The sequence below is a fragment of the Carassius auratus genome, chromosome 44 (assembly GCF_003368295.1).
Source record: "Carassius auratus strain Wakin chromosome 44, ASM336829v1, whole genome shotgun sequence".
Lineage (NCBI taxonomy): Eukaryota > Metazoa > Chordata > Actinopteri > Cypriniformes > Cyprinidae > Carassius > Carassius auratus.
Genome location: NC_039286.1, coordinates 9,751,934 through 9,778,219, shown reverse-complemented (window position 1 = coordinate 9,778,219; position 26,286 = coordinate 9,751,934). Strand labels below are relative to the sequence as shown.

The window sequence follows — 26,286 nt, the reverse complement described above, 5'->3', positions numbered from 1 at the left end:
CTCATATGATGAATGTATTTGACATCCATCTCAGCATTCATATCTGACTAAACAATTCTAGAGAGAAACAGAAGTGTTTCACACCACTCGTCTGCAGTGTCTGCAGAAATGGTGTCTAAACCACTGGTAAACTTGGTCAATTTTTTTGAGCTAAGACCTCAGAGGTCAAACCATAGCTTTTGAGTTAAGAGTTTTTCAAAATTAAGATAGTCTTACTAGTGAAATAGTAAGAAAGAAAGCCCTGACAGACCTTCAACAAAATGTTCTTTTTTTTTTCTTTTTTTTTTGTATCCTCAATAACGAGGTTTGGCTACTTGTTTCATACAGCCGTTGATCATAGCAATGGAAACTCTTTTACATGATTAGTTTAATTTATCCTGAAGCTCGTTTTTGGGTGTGCCAAGGGCCACTTTATATATAATGTCTATTTCTTGTTATTTTTTTATTGTGTTCATTCAAACAACTATCAAAAAAGCCACGGTACCCCTGGCACACCAGAAATTCACTTTAAATTAGTACTCTGTTGTATTTGACCAATTTATAATAAACTTTCTTAAAGACACGAATAGCAAATTGCTTTTACAATATATATGACTTATAATCTTGTTTACTAATGCCACCCAGCATCCGATTTTGGTTTAGTCTCGATTGTGATCTAGGCCATGAACACTTGCTGTGGAATATGGGTTAACCCATTTACATCAACAGCTCAGTCCGACCCAGATGTTACATCAGTTGTAAAGTCCCTCAGGCTGACAGGCCTGTGGACTGAAAACAAACTTTACTATGAGCAATGCAAGATGCTTTATGATACTTTTATGCTGCGTCTTTGTCAAGTCGCTATGTTGGTTTGTGTTCCACATGAAGGAATAAGATCATATGGGATGACATGAGGATGAGCAAATGATGACAGATGTTGCATTTTTGGCTGAACTATTTCTTTAACACACCACTGAATTGATTGCTAGGCTGTGTTGAGTGCACTTCTGCAGGAGGATTTGTTGTTTTGCATCCTATGCTGCAATTTATGACCCCTGTACAGGTCACTGGGTGCAGCGGCAGTGAAGGGAGAAACTTGCAGTCTGCCAAACTGCATCTCAATGCGACACAGGACCCCAGGGCTTTACAAGTGAAACGCACACACAAGATTGTGTTTTTCTCCTATTAACAATGCTATAATTTATTTCACATTGTTTGATATAATATGTTTTCATTTCAAATAAATGAATAACTCAACCCAAAACAGAATTGTCATCATTTACTCACCCACATATCGCACCTAACTCACGATTTACATTACTCTGTGGAACAGGAAGATAATGATTTCGAAGAATTATTCTATATAGACATCACTTAATTATGAGACTTAACTATCTTCTTGCAGTTCTGAGTTTATATCTCACAATTCTGTTTATATTCCACAAGTCTTACTGTTCCTTAGAATTGTAAGTTTAAATTTCATAATTCTGACATTTCCCTCTTAATTATGAGGTTACATCTCACATTTTTAAAGGAAAAAAAAAACAATAATTGAAACGTATTATCTCACACTTTTTTTCTAGAAATTGTTTGTTTATATCTCAAAATTCTGACATCTCTTCTCGTTTTCCTCAGAACTGCAAGAAACAAAGTCCAAATTGTGAGATGTACGCTCAGAATTGCGAGATAAAATAAACTATTTAACAATAGCAACAAATCACAATCTAGGGTTGTAAAAATGCATTTAATAAGATAACATAACACAGTTATTTATATAAGTGCATATTACGGTATATGAGTCAGGCTGGTCAGTATATGACAATAATATGATGTGACATGGTCCCTCATCCTCACGTAGCGGAATACCACTGCTGTCCTGAGGCTCATGAATATTAAAATCGTAAACCAGACGTCCAAACTGTAGCACTAAACTATTGGCTGAGAAGGCGTTATACTACTGGTGGTGAATTAACGCATTCTACTACAGAAAAGGATAAGGGCTTATGTTTTTTAAATAGGTGGCATGAATAGCTGCGTAATTTTAAGAAGCAACATGGCCATATTAATATTCATGAGCTGCGCTCCTCTCAGACGACAGCCACACAAAAACATCTGCTTTATGACAAATAAACAATAATGACCGTGTCACAGCGGACGACGCCCAATGTGATTTTTTTTTTTTTTTTTTTTTTTTTTTTTATTCTTTTGGTTGTGTAACTCTCCACAACTTGGCTTATTAACATTAATCACAAGTTCTACCACCAGGCAACCAACTACTATTATGAATTTTTGTGAGATATTCTGAGTAGTCTTGTTTGACAGGTAACAGATATGTGTGTAGATGTTTAGATGGTTTCACTGCCTGAAACATTACCACTTGAAAAGCAAGGCATCAGCAATAGGCTACTAAAAAAAGTCTGTGACATATTCACCATGTTTAATTCATGTCGAGTGGTGTGAATTTGTTTTTTTCTGGTCTTTTTAGTGCGTGGCTGTTAAAGCTGAATAAACCTGTCCTATTTGGAGCATCAAGATATAATGGATACATCAACTTGATTTATCTTCAAACTGGTCTCTGCTGGTGTTAGATTAACAGCAAAAGCCAAGCAACTGGCCTAAAAACTGCATTGCATTGCAATGAAATAATAAAAGGAGTGATGATTCCAAGATCCTGGCTGAACCAGCGATTGTCACCTTAGGCTTCCTCGGTGGAGATCTTGACCTAAAACTCTATAGTAGATTTATTTGGGTTAATCTAAACATAACTGTTTATGTAATTCTTAATCAGGTTATAATTATTATTATTATATTTTAATCAAAGTATTGTTTTGTTCTATTGTTCTCTGATGAAAAGCTGAATGCAATAATAGCCATCATACCAGAAGAGATGGCAGCAGTAATAAACACGTAATGTTTTATTTGATATAGTAATCATACTGCACCCCCTGGTGTTAGAAAACTGCATTTTAATTAGTTGAATACTTTACAAGAAATATAATTAAGACAGACTTTGAAACAAAATGTGCAGTTTAAATACATTATATTATATTTATTATATATTACCTGTATATATATAATCATCATGGGGAAATGAAGTAGCCCGATAAAGTGCTGATTAAACAAGCTGTGCTTGCATGTCTGCTCTCTGCTTAATTTGTCAATTTGAAATTATTTAAAAAAAAATATTCTCGTGAATATTCTGATTGAATAATTGACTTATGCATTAATATATTTATTTGAGATGTTCATATATCTATAGATAACTGTACTGATATTAATTTGTGCTTTCATTTGCACGGCTGCACACTCACTTCTCAAGAACACAAGAGCACAAGTGTGACATAGCAGCAAAGGCAAGTGAAAACTGAACTGCTCCAACAGTAAACTGCAACACAACAAAGAAACAATTCAGAGGATTAGATTACAAAACTTGTGTCCTTGATGGAGGAGCAGCTTTCTTAAAAGCTCACTATAGATAAAATCATCTGTTCAACATGAATGAATAATGAATAAGTAATAATGATCTAAAACCTTCTAACAATCAACTATGGTCTTGTGTAAAAGGCGGTGGCATTTTTATCAACAGGAAATCCCTAAAATGACTTGTGTGTCTCTTTGCCCTAATGACACTGTGATGGTGTGAGTCCCACATTCTTATTCCTCTGCTGCTAACTAAGAACAGGAACCGGGGCTGTGGTATATTCGTGGCCACAGATCGCACGCACGATGGAGGAGTTCTTTTCCTGCTGTTTTACTACTTCAAAAACACAACAGATGTCTTTTTTTTTTTTTTTTTTTTTTTTAGTTTTACACATAACGAATTCCAAAAAGGTTTTGAATGATTTAGTCACAGGAGATGAAGACTGCAGTCATATCAGTAGCTAATACTTTTTTGTTTTGTTTTATTTATTTTTGTTTAAAGGAAAAATTCAAACAAAGATGTAAATTCTGTCATCATCACTGTTCCAGTCCATCTGTTTTTTTTTTTTCTCCTGTTAAACACTAGAGAAGATATTTTAAAGAATGTTGGTAACCAAACAGTTGGCGGTAGCCACTAACTTACATTGATTTTTGTAATGATACAAACTTCCTATACATCGGGAAGAAGGAGGCGGGAACCGGCGCACAATCAAAAACACTTTAATATTCAAAGTAAATACAAAACAGCGCGTCAGCCCCTCACGGCGACTGACGCGCACAAATAAAAGCCAAAACATAAAATAATATCCCAGGCCTGGTCCTCTCTCGTCCTTCACGGTCGTCACTCCAGTTTTATATCCTTCCATCTCCTACGTGGGACTCGATACTAGCGGTGGGGCTCAGGTGTAGCTCATCTCCAATCACTACACCTGGCCTCACTCCTCGTTCCCACGCCTCTCGGCCCCGCCCCACTCGCCACATACCCCCATCGCCCCTCGCAGGCCGGGGGGTACTCCCGAGACTGCGCTCTACTCCCCCCCCCCCCTTCCCTCCGGGGGAGACCGCTCACGGGGACCTGCGGGAACCTGGGGGTAGGACAGACGAGGCGAGAGAAAAGGAGATGGAAGGAGGAGCGACAAGGACGAGAGAGGGGAGAGAGGAAAAAAAAAAAAAAATCCGGTTCCCAGACGCACTGCTGCTCGGCCCTCCACCGGCTGGGTGATCTCCTCCGCGGTGCCCGGCGGTAGCACTGGACGGCCCTCGGCGGACGGCACGACACTCCTCCGCCGCCCGGTGGACGGCGACGGCTCCTCCGATTTTGGGCAGCGGCAGGAGTCCCCCGTTCCCTGCCCCTCCGGATTCCGTCACGGAGGCGGCAGGCTCCGGCCCCCTGGCGAACGGCGCCGACTCCTCCGCTCCCTCACGGACGGCAGCCGCCCCTCCTTGTCGTGGGCGGTCGGTAGCGAGCTCGCCCGTCCCCGGCAACTCGCTCCAGCCCACCGCCTCGAGCGTCAATGGCGGCACGTACCTCGCCAGCTCGAGGGCACCGCGGATTCACCACAGCGGCGAGGGATCTTCAGCAGTGCGTCCCTCCTTCTCCCGGGTTTCGGCACCACTGTAATGATACAAACTTCCTATACATCGGGAAGAAGGAGGCGGGAACCGGCGCACAATCAAAAACACTTTAATATTCAAAGTAAATACAAAACAGCGCGTCAGCCCCTCACGGCGACTGACGCGCACAAATAAAAGCCAAAACATAAAATAATATCCCAGGCCTGGTCCTCTCTCGTCCTTCACGGTCGTCACTCCAGTTTTATATCCTTCCATCTCCTACGTGGGACTCGATACTAGCGGTGGGGCTCAGGTGTAGCTCATCTCCAATCACTACACCTGGCCTCACTCCTCGTTCCCACGCCTCTCGGCCCCGCCCCACTCGCCACAATTTTTTTTTCATGTAAGTCAATGGTTACCATCAACTGTCTGGTTACCAACATTTTTCAAAAGATGTTATTTTGTGTTCAACAGAAGAAAAAACGTTATACAGGTTTGAAACCGCTTTGGGGGAAAATGAGGGTAAATGACAGAATTTTCATTTTTGGGTGAACAAATTCTTTAACATGAAGCAGGTCGTCTCAGGGCAAATATCTTTCGCTTGTGGAATGAATGAGAAACTTTTTAGTTAAGGCACCCGTAACTGAAAACATATTGGTGTTTATGGGTTTTTTGTGGGTGTGGTCAATATAATGAATAACAACTACTTTAAAATGTCATATGCACTTCTAGACACTAAAATTATGTGAAAGATAGAACAAAAAAACAGAACCACCAGGAAAAAAAGTTGACGCAATTTTTATAGACACACATTTTTATTCTTTTTTTTTTAAAATTTAAACAATGTTGTCAAATTATTACCAAAAGTAAAATTACATATTTTGATTACACAGCCTTACATGATGGAAAAAAATACACTATTTAAGACAACAAGAATTCATGATTTTTTTTTTAGCTATAACACATTTACATGAATTATTATTTTGTTATGACCTGTAACATCTTAGGTGAGTAGCGAATTATTAAAATAATAAAAACTATAACCAATTTAAAAAAAAAAAGCTGAAAAAAATGGCTTTGGGCACCAAATGCACCTGCGATTATAGAATCCCCTCTTCTGTAATATATGAACCTCGCCCCGCCTTCCTCTTAGATAATGCAGCGGCCACTTTACCGTAACTAAAATAGAGGAGCGCACGAAAAACATTGTGTATTAAGTGGGAGTCAATGTGCAATAAAAATCTAAATAATACGCTCGAGAGAAGAAGTGCGTAACTGGATATAACAGGCAACAACTGAGTGGCTATAATCTACTAATGAGTACCAATGAATTGGGTCATTTATGCGCGCATCTTGCTTAAAAAACGGCGGATAATAAAACCCCCAAACAGCTCGATTAAATTACTTAAACTGAACGTAAAAGCGGCGTTTTACTCAGAATTGTTTCCATCTGATTGTTTCTGTGTTATGTGCGTAAGACGTTTTCATATTTGGGGCAAAATGGCGTAGTGTTCGTTTGGTGACGATCCTCCAATGTGCTCGTGGGCTATTTGGAATCCCAATGCGCTTTCGCGAAGTGGAGTACGGTACAGCATACCGAGGGGTGTAAACATCCACGACGTGTTTCGAGAAAAAGGGGTAACTGTTCATTTCGAGGCAGTTGTTCTGGAGGACTTCTGTAAATTTAACACTACTTTGGGAGGTGGGAAGAGGAAGAATGAAAGAGGTCTTCCAACAGAGCGGTCGCAATCATGAACGGTGCCCTGTACATTTCGTTTTTCCAAGGTCAGCTGGAGTCCGCGCTGGAGCAGGTAGTGCAGCTCTCCGTTCAGGAAATCACCAACACTGTTGGGACCACTTTGAATTCAATGCTATTGGAAACGGCCACCAAAGAGCAAGAAAACCAGCGTTTGAGGGCTACCCTTCAGTCTCGGGGAGGGAACGGGAAAAGCAATGCGTCTAAAGGAAAAACAGACACGAACGATGAAACAAAGCAACACACCCCCGGTCTGAGCCCTGGATGTGGCGTTCAATCCGAGACGCTCAGGCGTGAACAGAAAGCGCGAGCAGTTGGTAAGGGGATCTGTGTGCAAACGGTGTTTTTATTGAATGGAAATGAACCAAACATGTTGGGGAAGCATGTTCAATAATCTCTATTAATAAACGCTCGTGCTTACACTGCTAATCTGACTCGTTGGCTTGGTGCGCAATGGCGAGGTTTATAAAAACAGGGGTAACGTTAAACACCATTTTGAACGGAAGGAAGTCATAATAAACCTAGTCTGTCTGCTTATGCACCCATGTCTTTCAATTCCCTAATTGTTGGTAAAAGCATTTGTATTTCAGAAACGTGGCACGAATGACACCGTAGTTAAACCCAAACCATGCCCTGATAGAAAATCAGGCTTTAGATGTAACTGTGTTTTTAAACATGCTATGTGGTTTCTATGTGGTCTAAATTGGCTATTAGCTGGTTGACTAATTCATAAAACCAGACTGACCAACTGTTCTCTTCCTAGACCACCAGTTAGCACCAAGATTTGACCTTCTTTTTAGACTAATTAGAGAGCATCTGCCATGCAAAACACAGCTTAGTTACTAGAATATGCTAAATTTTAGTCTTGTTTGGGTTCTAAGTCTGAGATATTTTCTTCAGTTCGTACAATAATTAAGATTAACTGGTCCAGAGAACACAGTTGTTGCCTTTTTTTTTTTTTCTTTTTTTTTTTATCAATCATTAACTCTTGGAGGAAGGGTGCAAGTCTGCATAATTTCTTGTGGGAGACTGTAGAGAAACAACTCATTGTTTTAGACTTAGTGTTTTGTCTTGGTTGAGTGGAATTGTATGATTTGAGGACGTTTTTGATGTCTGGTCTTTGAAATGAATCTTAGGAGTCTTCAGGCCTGTGTGGACATGTATTTATAGACCTTTTAATGTTTGGACTGGAGTTTGGGTGGCTTGTTATGACTGCTGCCAATGGCTGGTTTGGGTGATGAGATGACGCTTCTGTCGTTGAGCTGCTCCTTAGCGCTGCTTTTCATACTGCGGTGACGGTAGCCATGGGGAGGGTGCCTTCACATTATATTTTGACCAATGGAGGTGGTTAGAGGAAGACACACCCACCAGATCCTGCGGAGGGTATCCATGGTAGGGGTTTGATGGGGGAGTATCATGAGAGTCTTCGTCCTTCACAAGCAGAAACTGCAGCTAAATCAGCCCAATGATATGCTTTGACGCCATAGCTGGGCATGTCAACATGCAAACAGAGGTTTTTTATTTTTTATGCACCATTTAATTAGATCTAGATGCAACACTAGAATTAAATGAATCCAGATCAGATATTCCCATTCTTATTCTTAAAGTCAGCATCAGGGCTCAACATTAAGGATGACCTATTAGGGCCATTGTGAGAGCGTTTCAGCAGGCAATGAAGATTTTTGATAGTTTTACAAAACCATAGATCACTTTCCCTCATAAATAATTTATGGAGTTGGAGTTACATTATAGTTTTCACTGGTCTAATGCAAAATAAGTAAAGCAACAAACAAAAATATATTGTGGGGAAAAAAAATTAAAGAAAGCTAACATTTAATGAACATATTTCAAATATGAAAATAGATTGCAAGAAAAAAAAAGAAGCAGTTGAGTTGAACGTGAATTGTAAATAACTTTTTGTTGTCATATTTTTGTGGTTAGTGGAGTGAAAAATATTGGGCCGCCATGAAAAAAAAAAACATTTTGTTGAGTACTGAGAATGAAATCAAAATTGATTTTTTTAAATGCATTTTTAATGCTTGCGAAGGATTCATTAGCCCACATTATTCCAAAGAAATAAAAGCCTCTGAAATGACTTTCCTCTGTGGTCAGTGTCACAGAGTCCTCTTCCTTCCAGCCTCTCCCATCATTTAGAGACCACTTTACATGATCCATTAGATTGTGAAAGGAGGATAAAGTCATGTCCTATATTTCTTTTTCTTGACTATCATGTTTCACTCTGCAGTGCATCACATTACAGAAGTGTTGCACGTTTTCATCTTTCATTTAATAGTTTAATGACAAAGGATCTATATGCTATATTGACTTCAACCTAATATGTTTGCTGTGGCTGAATTTGTGAGATTCTTAACATTAATTTTCCTTTCCAACATCTATATATTTTATTTATTTTTTTCCGTTTTTTTTCCTTATATGTTGCGTCTGTCCTGTCCTGCAGTAATATTTTAGACAGTTTTTTTTTAGATTGCAAAAGGAACTCAAAACATATTTGTTGTCAATAATAATAATAATATAACTTGAAAAACTTGACCACTATCTTTTGAAATAAGATGTTAATATTGTTCATATTGTTCAAGTTGCTAAGACAGTAAGGCATTTAGGGTCTGATCAAAATGGGCTCCTTACAGTCATGGAGGAATGGAGAGGACTGCATGCAGTGAATTTTAAAGGCTGTATTTCTGCAGGGAGGTGCTTTTGGTATGAGTTCCATGCAAAGCGTCCAAATCAAAATTCAGACCTGCAGCACTTCCTTCTGATTTGAATACAAGCCACTGACACCCCGTTACTGTGAGAAGTGCTGAGGTAATTACCAACGGTTCCTCTGCTTTCCTAAAATACAGCTTTTTGGAGATGCTTAAACCTTTTAAAACTTCAAAATGAAAGGATTAGTATCAAAGTCATACTTTGACAGTTTTGTGTCGTGTTGGGTTTAAATAATAAAAATAAAGATACATTTGTTCATTGGTATGTCTCGGTTTGTCAAAATGGTGTAAAACACTATTATATCTGTTCTTAAGATTTCATTCAGGATGTTAATTTAAGATTTTCAAGAAAAGCATTGTATTTATTATTTATTACTTTTGCAGGATTTTTATCAAAAATTTATTAAATGGTTACGCTTCCTAATATGAAACATTCAAATATGGTAGAATGCAAAAAAAAAAAAAAAAAGTATAACTGTCCTTCAGTTTCATTTCGGCATCAACAGAAATGCATTCATAGTGTCATTTTTCTTACATTGCCTTCGAATCTTGATCTAGCCTTTTTAAATCTGAACTTTTGCTTGCTGAAAGTAGGAAGTGAAGCAAATTGGTGTGATTGTCTTAAATGTCAGCCAGCAGCCGTATTCTGCAGTGGATGGCACAGAGAGCTATTAGACTACATGCTGTACAGGGAAATAACTACCTGTTTGTGACACAAGAACATTACAGATGGATTTTTCCGAGTAAATATATAATTTGTCTCCATTTTCAGGTCAGTTAAAATCTGTTATGGAACACGTGCTGGAATTCGCCATTTGTGAGCTGACTAAAATCGTGGAAGACAGCTTTGACGACCTGCTCTCGGAGTTCACCAAGAAGGAGCGGGAAAACCAGCTATTGAAATGGCAGTTACTGGACAAGAACATGATGGAGGACAGTGATGGGGCTGATGTGGAAACGGAGGGCCGCAAAAATGACTCCGCCTCTCCGAGCAGTTCCAGAGTAGAAAAGCAAGAGTCGAAAGGCCTGCAGGATCAGTCACTCAAAAAAGAGTGTGAAAAGGAAAAAACCGAAACCACAAATGGTACAAACTGTTTTATTGTCTGTTAATTAGAATGTATGTACATTACTGTCTGTAAGATGCTTTTGAAGAATCTCTTATGCTTACCAAGGCTGGATTTATCTGATCCAACATTTTAGAAAATTGTTAAATGTAAACAATTACAATGTTTTATTCCGGTGATGCAAAGCTGAATTCCCAGCATCATTACTGAAAACAGTTTTTTTTGTGTGTGTGAATAACAATCCACCTTCTATTTCCAATGTGAAAGTAAGCTGTTTTCCTTGAATGTGTGAGACTTCCGGTTCATTAGCCGCTGTTGGGAAACAAGAAGAAGAATAACAAAGTACAGGAAATGGTAAAACTGTTTGCACTACAAACTAGTGTGTTCAGAATTAAGATAATACATCAAAATAATATGGTAAAACACACCAGTTTGTAATGTATCAAGCAGCAAAACAAGCTGTTTTTTTACAGTTGGGAAAGTTCTCTCATGGGAAAAATAAGGTGGATGCATTTTTTTTTTTTAAGTAGATTTGTTTTTTTTGTAACAAAATAAATCTTTAGTGTCAAATTTAATCAATTTAATTAATCTCTGTTGAATAAAAGTATTAATTTCTTAAAAAAAAAAAACTTGGTAGTGTAAAGTCTGATAGAATCACTTTTTTGGAAAGAATTTACTCCCAAGTGAATTGTGCTGCCGATAGCATTGTTTATTTGCATGCGCTGTCTGTATTGGTTTAGCAATAATTTGACTAAAAGAATTATGGAAACCAGGTAAATCCAATTTCCAACTTTCAGACTGGTTCTGAGTGCTCAGTTTCAGAGGATTCCCCAGACTATTGTGATTTGACTAACTGTCCATCATTGCTCTACCTGGCACCTGAAACATCTCTGAATTAAGTTTACAATGCTTTTTATTGGGTGTCAGGCTGGATATGCAGCTGTTCTCGTGATTTGGCTCCTACTAATGTAGAAAAATATTTATTTTAAATAAAATTCTGTTTAATGCCCACTTTTACATGGGCAGAAATCAATTGTAGCGGGCTTCTGAGAATAAGATCTAATCTAGATGCATGATGTTTGTGCTGGAAAATGACATTGAGTTGATTTAAATATGGCTGGTGTGGCGCTAATGTTAAAAAGCTTATGTAAAATGGCGAGTGTTCAGTATTATATGCCCAATGTTCAAAGACCGTATTACACCAAAATGAAATTTCCCCTTTTATTAACACATCATGTTGGCATGCCTCATTTTATTGTTCAGCGGCGGTCAGACCAGTACTTTGTTTTACATCTGTTCTTTGGGTTTCATTCAGAATTCTATTTTTAAGCTGTTACGTAAAAACAAAGCAGACCAGGCCGGTGATTCAGCTCACAATAAACATCTTGTTTTCATGAAAGATATTGCCTACCTTGCAGGTAATTAATTATTGATTAACAGTGCTAAAGTATGGTCTTGTTTTTCAGTTATTAGTTATTATTCAATGTAATTGAATTCTAACTAGTTATTACTTTCAAAAGCGAATTCTACATTATTTACAAGTGAATTGCAATCAGCAAACAAAGGTCATTTGGCTTTCTAATTTAGTTAAGTGTATAGCCCTATAAATGGAGTTAATTAAACCTGAAAAATAAGCCATTGTTTTTAATCTCCTACAATGTTTTTCTCCTCCAACAGAACCAGGTAAGCAGACGGTCATCGAGGTGGCTCAGAACTGGGTGCCCATCCTGGACAAAGTCTTCGGGCAGAAGTGGTGCAGTGACCTCTGGCAGATCAAAGAGGTCACCAGCAGTAAAGGGGAGTGCACCGGGCTGAGCTCGGGCTCGGTGACTGACATGGACAGCTTAATTCGAGAGACGCTCATGCCGTCTTGCCTGGCCACTCAGAGGAAGCTGGAGCTTGAGGTGGGGCAGCCACCATGGTTGCCTCTAGACGATATGGAGGTTGTTTCTCTAACCTCTGAGACTGAAGGCGTTCCTGTCATCAGCTCATCAGGTAGGCTGATCTTGATCTTGTGCATCAGTGCTGGGTTGCATCTGATTACATGTAATCTGGTTTATGTAATAAAATTTAGTATTTGTGCTTGGGAAATATTACATTCTAAAAATGTGAATCGTCAGATTACAGTCATTTTTTACTGATTACATGATTACATATTAACACAATGGGAGTAAATTATGCTCCTCCTTTTTTCCCTAAGTTTTCCTTTCTGAAAATTCTACTGTGTGTCATACCATTTAGCTTTGACTATATTCAGAAATGTCATGCAAATAAATTTGCAAACCATTAGTAATTTAGCAACACATGATTCACATGTTTACAGTTTTCTATCGGTTAATGGTCACATTGACATGCAGGTTAACAAATCAAATGTTTCTATTTTTAGTGTTCAATTGTTTAAATTATTTTTATTATTTGATTAATTATTCGATTTGCATTAACTTACAAAACCACTGCAGTTCTTACATTAAGGCCAGTTTGGGAACCCCTGGTATAATGTAATGTTTAATGTATTTTATGTTGTTAATAGTGGTCGACCGATATGTGTTTTTTGACTGCCGATATCTTGGAAAGCAGGGGGGGTGATAGATGATATTAAGCCAAAATAACTTTTTAAGTTATTAAAGAAATTTGAAATCATTTGACAATGGATTAAAAATATACTTCTACTATAAATGTGCATTGGAATATATCAACTGTGGCGATATATCGGTCGACCACTAGTTGTTAATAAAAAAATGCTTTTTTTAACGTCAATATATGTTTAGTGGCAAGTTTAAAACAATTTAGATAAAAATAAAAATATTCTTAAGAGTAGTCAGAATACATTATCCTTAACAGTTTTTATCATCCAATCTGTAATTGGTAACAGACAAGTAATCTACCCAGCGTCTTTGTGTCTACAGGTGACTCTCAAATCAGATCCCCATCAATGTTGCAAAGACTCCTGACGCTTCCTTCCCAGCTGCTCGAGGATGACGAGGAGTCCATGGATGCCGTTCCCAGTCTGGAAGTGTCCAAAGACCCAGCTGATCCGCAAGACGGTAAGGGCTCAAAGAGTGACCAGATGAATAAGAAAGAGAAAGAAGACGAGGGGGACGAAGAAGAGGATAATGAGACGATGGACAGGACTGAGTCCTTGAAACACAAAGGTAGGAGGAAATCCCAAGCTTGCAAAGATTGCGGCAGGAAGTTCAGCCGAGCGCATCTTCTCAGAGCCCACCGACAAATGCATGAGGAGACGCCCAGCCGATGCCCACAATGTGGAAAGAGTTTCTCCCAGTCTTCAAGGCTCCAGGCTCACTTACGGACGCACACAGACAAAACAATATAAAAGCGCAAAGATTGAAAAAAAATTCAGGAGAATATGAGGGGAGGTTTTCCAGTGATTTATTGCTTCTTGAAGTGAGTGGAACTTTTTGGACAGGTGAAGGAAATACAAGAAAGGTGTCGCTTTTTTTTTGCTAGTTTGAAGGTACACTGAGGTAAACGGATAAGTCATCTGACACAAATTAAGATGTTTTTACCTCCATTTTGTTTCCTTAGTCTTAAGGATTACTGGAAGAAACGAATACCAGTAACAACAAGCTGTGTACGCAGTGTAAATATCAATGTAGGGCTGTATAGACCATCACAATGAGGATCGAAGAATTTCCTTTTTCCATTGGGAGTTCTTTCATAATACAGGTCTTAGTAGATCCTAATACTTGGTAAATATTTTCAATATTGTGGAAAAGGAGGTCCCTAGTTGATCGGTCCCTTGCAGCATGCTGGTCTTGTTTCTTTTTGCAAACCTTTTGAATGTGATCAAACGAACCAGAGATAGTGTAAAGCGTCTCCTGTGATCAAATCAACCATTTTTTAAATATGTCCTTACTGACTTAGTACTCAACATTAAATACCTCTTATGTTAAGATGTCATACTGGATTTTTGTAGAATTAAAGTCTTGACGTACATGTCTGATTTGAGATGTTTTCTTCAACATTTCACCATGGATCGAGGATGGCTTCCAGTTTTTGACTTGAACCTGCACAAATGTCATCAATTGCATGACGTGCACACAAAGGAGATCTTCAAGAAGAATCTGAAGATGATGCCATGACAAGAGAAGTGACAAGAAACTTGAAGCTCCTAACTCTTCATATTCTCGTTTCAGTGACTTGAAAAGAGGATCTGACTTCCTTAGTATCCTCAACTAGAGTAGCGTCTTCCTCTACTGTTTGCGTGAAGTTTTCGCATACAACTTGAACCTGGATAAATGCTCAGTTGTGAGATTCGCTTTTTCTAGCAATGGTGGCATGCATCTGAATGTGGATTATCTACCATTTCCAGAAAGGAAGACTGATCCTGCTCTTACAATTTACTCCCTGTTCGCACATTCCCACTCTCGACCCTGAAGTTTTACAATATCTCTGTCAGTAATGAGCATGATGGGGGGGGGGGGGGATTACAAGGTCTTTACTGTTACTTATTGGATCAATACCTCATCGATGGGATCATATCTTTAGGACTTCTGCAATATCAGGAGTTTAGGTCCTGCACAAAAAAAAAAAAAAAAAAAAAAGTTTACAAATGGAACGAGACCGGCCAGTTGGCCTGCTTATTATTTGATTGTGCATTAAAAAATGTGGCTTATTTTGTAATACGCTACCTAATATGCCCCTGTAGGAAGGTACCAAGAACTTGCAACCCAAAGATGACAATGAAGGGAAATCTTTTTATGACCGTACATTCTCTTATTGAATTGTATTGCTTTTTTTTAAACAAGGTGGGCCATTACGGTTTACATTATGAACCTTAAGCTTCTTTTCAGATGTATTGAAGACCTTAACTTCATTAGTAGAGTATAATGAAGTACTTTATCGGTTTAGTGCTCAATAAGCTGATCTAATAGTCGGCAGTGAGGATTGAGAGGTTAATTTGTTGTTTAGCACCCTGCCTTTAAGAACTTACCAGATCTCGTTCCTCCTTGTGCTTCGTGCGTTCACCAGAACTGTCAACTCTAGATATTGTACTAGTCCTCTTTAATTATGTCACAGCTGGTCAGATCTGACTTCTGTGTAGTTACTAATGTTAAAATAACTCTGTATGTTTCATCGATTCAGACCGCTGGGAGGAATACCGGAAAAGGATAGTTCACCCAAAAATGACATTTCTCTCATTATTTGCTCACCCTCAAGTTGTTCCAAACCTGTTGAACTGAGAAGATATTTTGATATTTTGGTTACCAGACAGTTGCTCGTGTCACATAACAGCATTTGTTTTGCTTCCAGCATTGCGCAATTTAATTGTGTTCAACTGAAGAAAGAAATTCGTACAGGTTTGGAACAACAAGAGGTTGAATAAATGACACAATTTTCATTTTTGGGTGAACGGACTCTTCAAGCTAATTACAGCTCATAAATCCAAAAGTCTGAACAGGAACTGGTGATTTTAGAAAGAGTGACAATTATCACGGTATATTTCCATTCGTTCTGGATTACAGTAAGCATTTTAAATAAATATTGAAGGACTTGAATTTTGCATTTAACTTGATGCAATGAAACGGCCCCATGTACAACAATCTTTGACTATGAATTAAATAATCTTAGCATGTAAAATCGCTTTGGGCTGCAGATATTTATTCAGTTAGTACTGGCGAATGTGTGATGCAGTTTTTGTAAAAGCGACATTGAAACTTGTGCGTTGTGTTTGTTTGCGTGTGCGCGTCTGCAGTCACTGACTTTCCTTGAAGTGCGTCATGATGATAACTCAATTGGCTGACATTAATACACTGCACCTGTAATTTTATCATTTTATTGTAACTTCTTTTTTTTTTTATGAAGCAAAATGAACGGCATCTTTCTGCCAAACAGTCTTGACACATGAAATTTGTGATGCAGTCCAACATTCGCCCGGGGAACTGCATTATTCTAATGAACTACTTGAAGTTTGCCGTTTTGTTTCATGTTATGCATGATGACTCCTTTTAGCGGTTTTGTTACTTTTTAAGAATCTGCATTGTCATGTATCGAAAAGTACACTTGTTGTAACAGACCAATTAGATCAACTCTTTCCATGGAACATGTTTAGTTTTCTGTTTTATGGTGGCATAGTAGCTCTGAATTGTTTTTAGAGTTCAGCATTTGACCAATATATGCCAAGTATTACTTTTGTACCATTTCCCTTTACTCTTATTTTTTACTCCAGTATATATTTTGCACTGTTTTTCTGCCACTCCACACATCCATACCTCAGTTTTGTTGGTATTCTGAAAGCATTGCTTAGTTCATTACCTCAGAACTCATTCACATAGCTTTAGCATATTTATGGCAAAAGTAGACAAATACAAGAGCTTTGTAAAATTTGGGTTTACATTCAGTCATATTTTTGTTGTTGTTGAAATAATCTATAAATTGAAAAAAAAAAGTGATTAATGAATGGAAACTTTCTATTTAATATTGTTAATTTACAGAAAAAGCACATTGTGAATTATGAACCACATAAAAATCAATACTAAATCTTAGATTCCTTTTAAAAGTTGCATAAAATTGGGTCAACTTTTCAAAGTTGTTATTATAGGGAAGTTGTGTATGTTTGTTTTTTTATCTTTTAGGAGTGCCTGTTGATGTAACCAGCATTTAATTTCTACTTCTTTTCCAAAAAAATCTCCCACTGAAATGTCTTTTAATGTGACTGGAAGACGTTGTACATTTGAATTATGGCAATACATTAAAAAGGTGGAATATTGCATCGTCACATTGTCATTTTTAGTCTTGAATTGTATCATCCATAAAATCTGCTTCCTTCATTTCTAGCAGTGCAACAGTAGAGTTGGTTGTTTACCTCTCAGATGAGTTTCTGAACTCAGTGGACTCTGGGATCGCTAGAAATTAATATTTTTCTTAAACCCGGATACTCAGATGTGCAAAAGGCAAACAATTAAATGGCCCTAAGGTTTTTTGGCTTTCTAATAATTTCTACAGTAAAGTCCTCCGGCTAGATTCCTGTTTGATGCTATTGTTTTGTAAGCAGTAACAGCTGTGTGATGCTTGACGTTGTGGAAATTACCTTCACAGCAAATGAAATATCATACAAGAGGAATGTACAGTGTATGTGCTCCTATTTTGTTTTAAGTTAGTTTACTCCAAAATGAAAATTTTCTCAATCCTTCTGCCATCCAAGATGTAGATTAGTTTGTTTCTTCGTGGTAATAGATGTGGGTAAATTTAGTGCTGCATCACTTTCTCACCAATGGATCCTTTACAGTAAATGAGTGCCGTCAGAATGAGTCCAAACATCTGATTAAAAACATTACAGTAAACCACACCAGTCCATTAGTCTTTAATTTTCGGTAAATAACAAATCCATCAAGTTGTTTTAACTTTTGTTAAACTGTTGCTTTTGGCCAGAATACATGTCCATAATCCATAATAATGCTTTGTCCAGTAATAATGTCCATCACATGTTGACCTCTCACATCAAAATCCATTGATATATTGACAGAACAGTTTTTGAAAAGTTTTTGCTTGTAAATTGAGCTTGATCTGTATATTTTTCTCCTGATTCAGACAAGACTATTTTATGGATAGAGGACTTGTATTTTAGTGGGAAGTAGCTGTTTGAAGTTAAAAAATGTCTTGATGGATTTGTTTCTTACGAACATGACGCTTTTCTCTTCACAAGACACTGGAGTGCCATGGATTATGATGTTTTTATCAGCTGTTTGGACTCTTATTGTGACGGCACCCATTCACTTCAGAAGATCCTCTGGGTGAGCAAGTGATGTAATAAATTTCTGCAAATCTGTTCTGATGAAGAAACAAACTAAACTACATCTGGGGTGACCTGAGATTTGAGTACATTTTCTAATTTTACATTTTTGGATAAGCTATTCCTTTAAGAATTGTAACAATTACATTAGAATATTTTCCTTGGTCAAAAGCCAATTTAAATCCTCTGTTTCAATGTTGTAAACAATAAAACATGGAAATTATCAAATGGCGAACAATTATATGTGCCCTGTAAAGTAAGCTACTGAAATCTCTTCCTATTTAATGATGATTTATTATATCTCTGCTCTCAGGTATTACTGCCTCTTAAACATTGGTCTCCTTGTGGCCCTGTTGGCAGATTACCCAAAGTGGTGGCATCTGTGAGACACGTCCAAAAGTGTAACGGAGACAAGCATGTTAGGGAAGAGGATTAACCATTTCTAGGAGTTATTAATACTCTTCATATATCTGCATCCTTAGCCTTCAGAGAGAGGATCACTTTTACCATCTCGCCCTCTGGGGGTTGATTATGGAGCAAAACACCATCATTTGTCCTTAATATAAATAAATTAAATAAATAAATATATAATGTAATACAATTATGTTTCATTAAACATATAATTCATTTTATTCATCATATATCATTAAGACTGATGGCTATGTAATTTTTGTATATCCTGTGTATAAGTGCACCAGGGCCAAAAGAGGAGTGCACTTGCTTGCTTTTATGAATTTCCCATTTTTAAATGAGAAAGCTTTCATTGAAAGAAAAAGACACTGGTTATTGTATAGAAATCATTCTGTGGAATGAGTGATTCTGATTCTTATAATATACTACTATATCCAGACATTGTAACCCCAGACTATCTGCTATGCATGACATTTACATAAATCATATTTTCCATTTATTATTATCTTTAAACTTCATAACTACTTTATAGAACTCCACTTTTAGAAACAATATGATTTGGTTCCATTAAGCAAATTAAAATGATATAAAAACATAAAGTTAAAAAATTAATAATGATAATTCAGTTTGATTTATTGTCATAACACACAATATTATGCATGTCTTTACATATGTCAATTAATCCTTATTAAGCTTTTTTTTTCTTTTTCTTTTGATTCCGTTTCACTTTTATCAGTGGTTATATTTCACACTTGTAGGCTACTACTATGCATAAAATGAACTGACTACCATTTTATTTTATTTTTACAACCCCTTTGTCTTGTGCAATGGAATGCAGGTCTAATAATTTACATATCATCGATTTATGACAATCATGCACTGTCCATCCAGTCCATAACAACTGTGCGGTGTCCAAGCATGTCCTCTCTAGTCCTCAGCTTCTGTTAGGAGTAATTGATGATGATGCATGATGATGGCATTTAATTAGCCAGAGAAGCAAACACACATCTGGTTGCACAAAACACATTTTCTTCCGTGCAGATGTTTATTTAATTTCCCTCAGCCGCGCGTCTAAGAATAACACGTACGAAAACGCGCATTTGTAGGAAGTAAACAAAGTAGCTGCTCAGTAAACGGTACCGCTGCGCGCGCATTTGCACTTTTACGACGGAAGTGCAACGGCTGAAACCCGGAGGAAAGCGACAACGGGAGTGAAAACTAAGCGGAATTGGTCAATGAGAGGGAGGAGAGAGCGAGAGTGAAGGAGTGTGTGCGACAGGGAGGCTGATGGACGCTGGGGCCGAGGTGGACGTGGCGGGTCCGGCAGGGGTTTGATGTGGGTTCCGCTTACGGCGTGCTGACGGCCGAAAAAATTAAATAAAGCAATGAACAGGTAAAAAAATAAAATAAATAAGAAAGAAAAAAATCGCCGAGACATCCTCCCGAGCGGATTTATTCGTGTTCTCAATATTTCATCTTTTTTTCCTCCTCCGGTCTCTCCTGAGAGGTGGTGATGAGAGCGCGCATGAACCGCGCAAGTCATACAACTCACCACGTTACGCTTCTATCGCGGCGAGCGTTTTCCATTGTTATGCAAAGGCGAAGGAGTAGATGTCCGCGTTCAAAAGTTGCAGCTGGCTCAACTTTCCTTCAGCGGATCGTTCAGTTGGCTGATGCAGCGACGTTCAGCTACAAACAAGATGGCCACTGGCTCTCACACGCTGAAGCTGTGGCATTTTCACCCTCATGCCTTTGTATGTTCTTCATCCCCACCGCTGGAAACACCGAAACGCGCTCTGCATGCCGATATACCCGCCGATCACAACCCGTTCCGTGTCTGTATCGCACGTTCTCCGTTCCCATGCGTCGTGTATTAAAAGCTTCTCTCATAAGAAAAAAAAATGCTAAAGATTTATTGTGTGTAAAAACGCCGCCAGATTCAAGAAAGGCAGCAGAAAAGTGCATGATGCGTGGCGAACTAGCGAAGCTATCTTGACTAGTTGCTTTAGTCATTCTCAGTAAAATCGACAAGCTATTGCGCGTTTAAAACCGCACATTTACGTCAGGTTTCTTTATCTTTTTATTTTTGTTGACCTAATGTTTTTCGCCGGCCTAAAATGTGCACTTTCAGGCAGTCGGCACGCTATTACACAAATGCCACGACGTTGTAATTACGCACATAATCTCTAATCCCTCTCTTTTGTTTAATTCCCTTTCACATTTGCTTGGTAGTTTTATTTTGTCTGACTCTTTAATAATAAATTATGATGTGAACATCTGGTTGTAAAGCTTCTCCAATGTGTCAGATTGACTTTGACATCTTGGTGTGTAGATGCTTATGTCAGGTTATTGTTCTCATTCACACACACACACACACACACATATGTATATACATATTTAAGCATTTAGTAGTGTTCTGTACCAAGTGTTAGTGTAATTTCGTGTTTTGCAATAACAGCTTTGTCACATGCATTCTAGCAACAGCCATTTTGAAATTACTTTTGAATTACATTTAAAATATCAAATTAAGTGGATCTGTGTTTAATTGAGCAACACTTGAAATGTTTGACTTTTTCCTGTAAAGTAGATATAGGTTTGACAGCTTTAGTCCTGCACAAGGTGCATTCAAGTCGTTTCGGGATAATTGCATTTGTGAAATCAGTGCACGTCTACCATAAATGTGTGACCAAACACTATTTCCCATCATATGATAGAGTCAATAGATAAAAGCATCCAGTGTTTGTTTGGAAATGAAAAGGAGAGAGAAATATAAATGGTCTAATTCAACTCAACCTTTCTTCATAAAGCACTTTAACAACTACCGGTCATACAAAGTACTGTACAGAGCAAAATATATAAATAAAATATCTAAAGATAAAACTTTACTTCATGATATTTATGTAAAGGAACATTCATTTGGTGTTTAAATGCTGTGTACTGAATTGCTTTTGTCTTTTATGCAAATCCAGGAGCCAGGAGAATCACCGTTGTTCCTAACCCAAGCCAGAGGTTGCAGCAGTGATAATTCCCTCTCAGGAACCCCGCTTTTATTTCTGTGAACATAAGATATATTACTCATAACAGAGGTTTCGGTCAGGTGGTGGAGTAGTTTCCACCAGGATGGCAGAGTTGGAGACAGAATGCATCACTTTAGGACTAAATAATTTGGTGTCAGAGTGTGGCACGCCGCCACTTGACCCTCTACAAGCAGAGTGCACCACCCCAACCCTGACCATGCTGTCGTCAGAATGTAGCACGCCAACGCTCAGCTCACTGGCATCCGAGATTGTGGAGCCCATGGCTATGCTACCGTGCATCAAAAGCGAGCCCGACCTTGACCTCGACCCCATCTGCACGGTTGACCTGTCCGTGATCCAGCCCCTGAGCACGGCCGAGCTGGCCTCCGAACAGATCAAGATGGAAATCAGCGGCCTCGACTACATCAAATCAGAGCACCACAGTGACCTCCATTCCTTCCACAGCACGGAGCTGGACTCCTACAAGTCACACTACGAACCCAGTCTGGTGTTCGACTACATCACTCACGTCTCAGACAGCTTGGAGTACATCAAGTTGGAGCAACACTCGGACCTCCACAGCTACTACGCCAGCGAGCTCGGCGCCTTCAAGACCGAGTACGAACCCATCCTCATGTCCAGCCACATCAAGACCGAGATGAACGGCTTGGAGTCCATTCACATGGCGGAGCTGCGCACCGAACTCAACAAGCTCCGGCCCGATACGGTCATCGACAGCATGGGGAAAATGGACTCGGACTTCCAATCTGGAAACCTTTATGAACTGACGTCTGTCCAGGCGAACAAAACGACTGCCACGCACAACCAAACCAGCACAAAAGGCCAAGCGCTGACTCCACGCAAACCTCGCAACCTCACAGGTGAGAAGCCGTTTTCTTGCACTCAATGCGGGAAGAACTTCAGCACTCTGGGTAACCTGAAGACTCACCAACGCATCCATACCGGCGAGAGGCCTTACAGCTGCTCCCAGTGCGGGAAGAGCTTCGGACAGGCTGGGAACTTGAAAAGACACCAGCTCATCCACACGGGGCAAAAACCTTACACTTGCGTGCACTGCCCAAAGGGTTTCACCAAAGCGGACGACCTCCGCTCGCACCAGCGACTGCACACGGGCGAGAAGCCGTTCAGTTGCGCCGAGTGCGGTAAGAGCTTCGGTCAAACGAAGGAACTCAAAGCCCACCAGTTGAGCCACACGGGAGAGCGGCCCTTCTGCTGTTCGCTGTGCGGCAAGAGCTTCACTAAAGAGATGAGTTACCGCAATCACCAGCAAATCCACACAGGCGAGAAGCCCTACAGCTGTTCCCAGTGTGGCAAAACTTTCAGCAATTCAGGGGTCCTCAGAACACACGAGAAGATTCACTCCGGGGAAAAACCGTTCGGCTGCACCCTGTGCGGCAAAAGTTTCGGTCGCTTGGGACATCTTAAAGCACACCAGCAAACTCACACGGGCGAACGGCCGTACATTTGCCAGCATTGCGGGAAGAATTTTAGCCAATCAGGTCATCTCAAAGCACACGAGCAGATTCATAAAAGAGAACAGCCCGATCTTAGCAGTGCCAGCAGTGGCAGCAACGATAGTAGCTGAAAGAAACCTCATCATGTCTCAAAAGTATTACTCCTTTTTTGTTCAGTTTATATATATATATATATATATATATATATATATATATATATATATATATATATATATATATATATATATATATATATATATTATTAAAATATATATATATATATTATTAAAATATATATATATATTATTAAAATATATATATATATTATTAAAATATATGTTTCATTATGTTTTCATACTTTACGTCTCTTCTTTTGGGTACAGCTGTGACTGATTTTCTCTTATGAAAGTGTCTACGTTCGGGATCGGTGAGCTTACAGAGAGTCTTTGTATCTTGTCTGATCTGTGTTGTAGTGAGTGCCGCTCTAGTTTCTTTCCTCCAGGAAAATACTTGTTTGTATACGTTTATTGATAATATGTAATTCCTTAACCCTGTACTGGAATGAATTATTAAAGAAAATAATGTAAAACAACAACATCAAAAATATATATAAATATATCTGCTGTTATTTTTATTTATTTATTTACTTTGCTCTTATTCAAAATACAAACATGCATTTGCTTCATTTGGGAACCATTTGTAATCGAGTTCCTGTATTCCTATTGTGCATTTGGAGAAGTTTCTCACCTATCTCTTTATTAACAGCAGTGTCTTATAAATGCTAATGCAAATTGGTTGGTAGCATAACACAACAGAAGGAATGTTTACTATAAAGTTAAAGGTATAGTACACCCAAAAATGAAAATACTTTTCATAATTTACTCACCTTTAAGTTCCAAACTTGAGATGTGTGTGTGTGTGTATGAGTTTTTGTTTTTGTTGTTGATGTTTTGTTGAGCACAAAAGAAGATATTTAGAAAAATGTTGGTAACCAAATAGTTGACTGTAGCCATTGACTTCCATAGTATATTTTCCCATCAAATGAAAGTAAATGGGTACCATCAACAGTATGGTTACCAGTATTCTTCAAAATATCAATTGTGTTCAACAACTTAAAGAAACTAAAACAGGCTTGGAACAAGTTGAGGGTGGAGTAAATGACAGAATTATATCCTTAAAGGGATAGTTGCACCCCAAAAAATAGAAATTGCCACATAATTTACTCCCCCCTCAAACCTTGCTGTAAATGATTCTTTCAGACAAATATAATTTGAGTTTTATTTTAAAAAAAAATGTCCGGGCTCTTCCAAGGTTTATAATGGCAAAAAAAGATATATATATATATATATATATGTGTGTGTGTGTGCGTGCGTGCGTGCGTGCGTGCGTGCGTGCGTGCGTGCATCTATCTATATATTGTATTATTTTGAAAGAAGAAAATAATATATACCTAGGACGGCTTGAGGGTGAGTAAATCATGGGGTAATTTTCAGGCTAGTGAAGCTGCCTCAGTCATATGAATAACATTGATTGTTTGAATGTGGCTATTTTGGGATATATTGAGAATATCATCTGTGGCAAGTTGCATCAGTTAAACCACAAGTTGACAGCTTCTGCACCTGTAGGTTTTGGTCTACATCCAGTCTAGTAAAAACTGGATTCAATGGCCAAGCACATTAGGTCTCAGTTGCCAAACGTTTTGTGATTTTTATACTTACATGTCATACTTATGAGTCATAAAATGTTTAGAGCAATTTGTTGACTGTAGTGTAATCATCTCTGTGGAATTTCTTAAACAGAGGTGTTTGTTACAGAGAAACAGGCAATGCACAGATGTTTGCAATCAAACTGGGTTTAAAAGTAGTAAATCAGTGATGCAAAGTAAAGTTTAATAGCTGCAAAAAAATATGAAAATAATAATAAAGTTGTCAACTGTGGAGTTATTTGGAGTTAAGAAACTGGTGAATTGGATGTGTCAGCATAAATAACAGCAAACAATCTGCAAGAGCATTCATCCAAGAATTTAACCGTTAGAAATGCAATCTCTCTACCTATTCATATTAATTTACAGCCTTGATGTGTGATAATTTTAATTTAATTCTATGGGCCGGTCTGCACATGTTCCATCTGTGTCTCTGTTGATATTTGCAGATCCTTAGAGAATAACTGGACTTGTTTTGTTTGACTATAAATGGTTATTATGGATGTTTTTCACCTAATCGGTGTCCCGACAGTGTTCTCTTTCACAAGGGAGCCAGTCTAAAAGTCTGAAGGCTGAAGTAAACTTTGCATAAGCTGACAAGATCTAGAGGTTGTTGTTTTTCCCCCCAGATGTGTGTGGGTTAAAATGACAGACTGGCAACAAGGATGTTGACATCTTTAAGTCATAGTTATTTTTATTTATTTTTACTTCAGACAGTTTTTAATGTCCATGCATGGCTTTTATAACTACTTGATCTGGATTAAGTAATGCTAAATTCTTTAAATATGTAAAGAACAGTGAGATGAGTAACTTTATGTTTAAGAATGTGGACTGATAGTTCAAAAGCACAAGGCTAAGTTCCCACTGGACTCCCAGCTGTTCCAGGGTAGTTATCCATGTAGTTAGTGAATTATATGCATCTTTGAGGAGTTGTTGCATACAATCCAGAATGACTTCAAGCTGTGTTTGACCTAGCATGGTTTTCTGAGTCAGATCTGTATTCACTGCTACATATTTATGGTATTTTGCAAAGCAATGAATGCCACGTGGATATATATAGCGTACAGAACTGAAGTATATGGTGTTTTTAATATAAAAGCTCCCGTTCCAATGTTTAATGCTGACCTAAAATTGATGTTTGAGGTGAAAACGGTTAATGTCATCGATATAATTTTCATATCCAGGGTTTTTAGGTTATCCACCAGAGGTCGCTGTCACCTCATAAGAGGTTTGTCATCAACACATCGCATAGTCAACTGTAACTTCGTGTTTACATTGAAATGTAAGATTTTAAATAATCTACATGGTACACTGACTTATAATAAGGCGAAGATGGCGGGTACGAGAAGAGCGGATTTACATCAGCTAAAAATACACGTGTAGAAATATTTTTTAGTTGTTCATCAAGCACTATTAAAGTCTCGTAGATAGG

The 26,286-nt window shown here is 38.3% G+C and overlaps 1 protein-coding gene and 1 pseudogene across 2 annotated transcripts in view; both read left to right on the top strand.

Moving 5' to 3' along the window:
* Positions 1 to 17,227, top strand: part of LOC113062431 (zinc finger protein with KRAB and SCAN domains 4-like) — a 72,037-nt gene extending 54,810 nt beyond the window's left edge. Inside the window, exons 1-4 of one of the 2 annotated variants that reach the window (XM_026232273.1) lie at positions 6,459 to 7,026; positions 10,205 to 10,516; positions 12,174 to 12,491; positions 13,403 to 17,227. In XM_026232273.1, coding sequence (XP_026088058.1) covers positions 6,705 to 7,026; positions 10,205 to 10,516; positions 12,174 to 12,491; positions 13,403 to 13,830 — 1,380 coding nt within the window. In that variant the 5' untranslated portion in view covers positions 6,459 to 6,704 and the 3' untranslated portion in view covers positions 13,831 to 17,227. Of the gene's footprint in view, positions 1 to 6,458; positions 7,027 to 10,204; positions 10,517 to 12,173; positions 12,492 to 13,402 lie in introns of those variants that run through there. The other variant, XM_026232274.1, reaches the window with a different exon arrangement.
* Positions 17,228 to 19,322: 2,095 nt separating this feature from the next.
* Positions 19,323 to 23,780, top strand: LOC113062430 (zinc finger protein 813 pseudogene; annotated as a pseudogene).
* Positions 23,781 to 26,286: the final 2,506 nt, after the last annotated feature.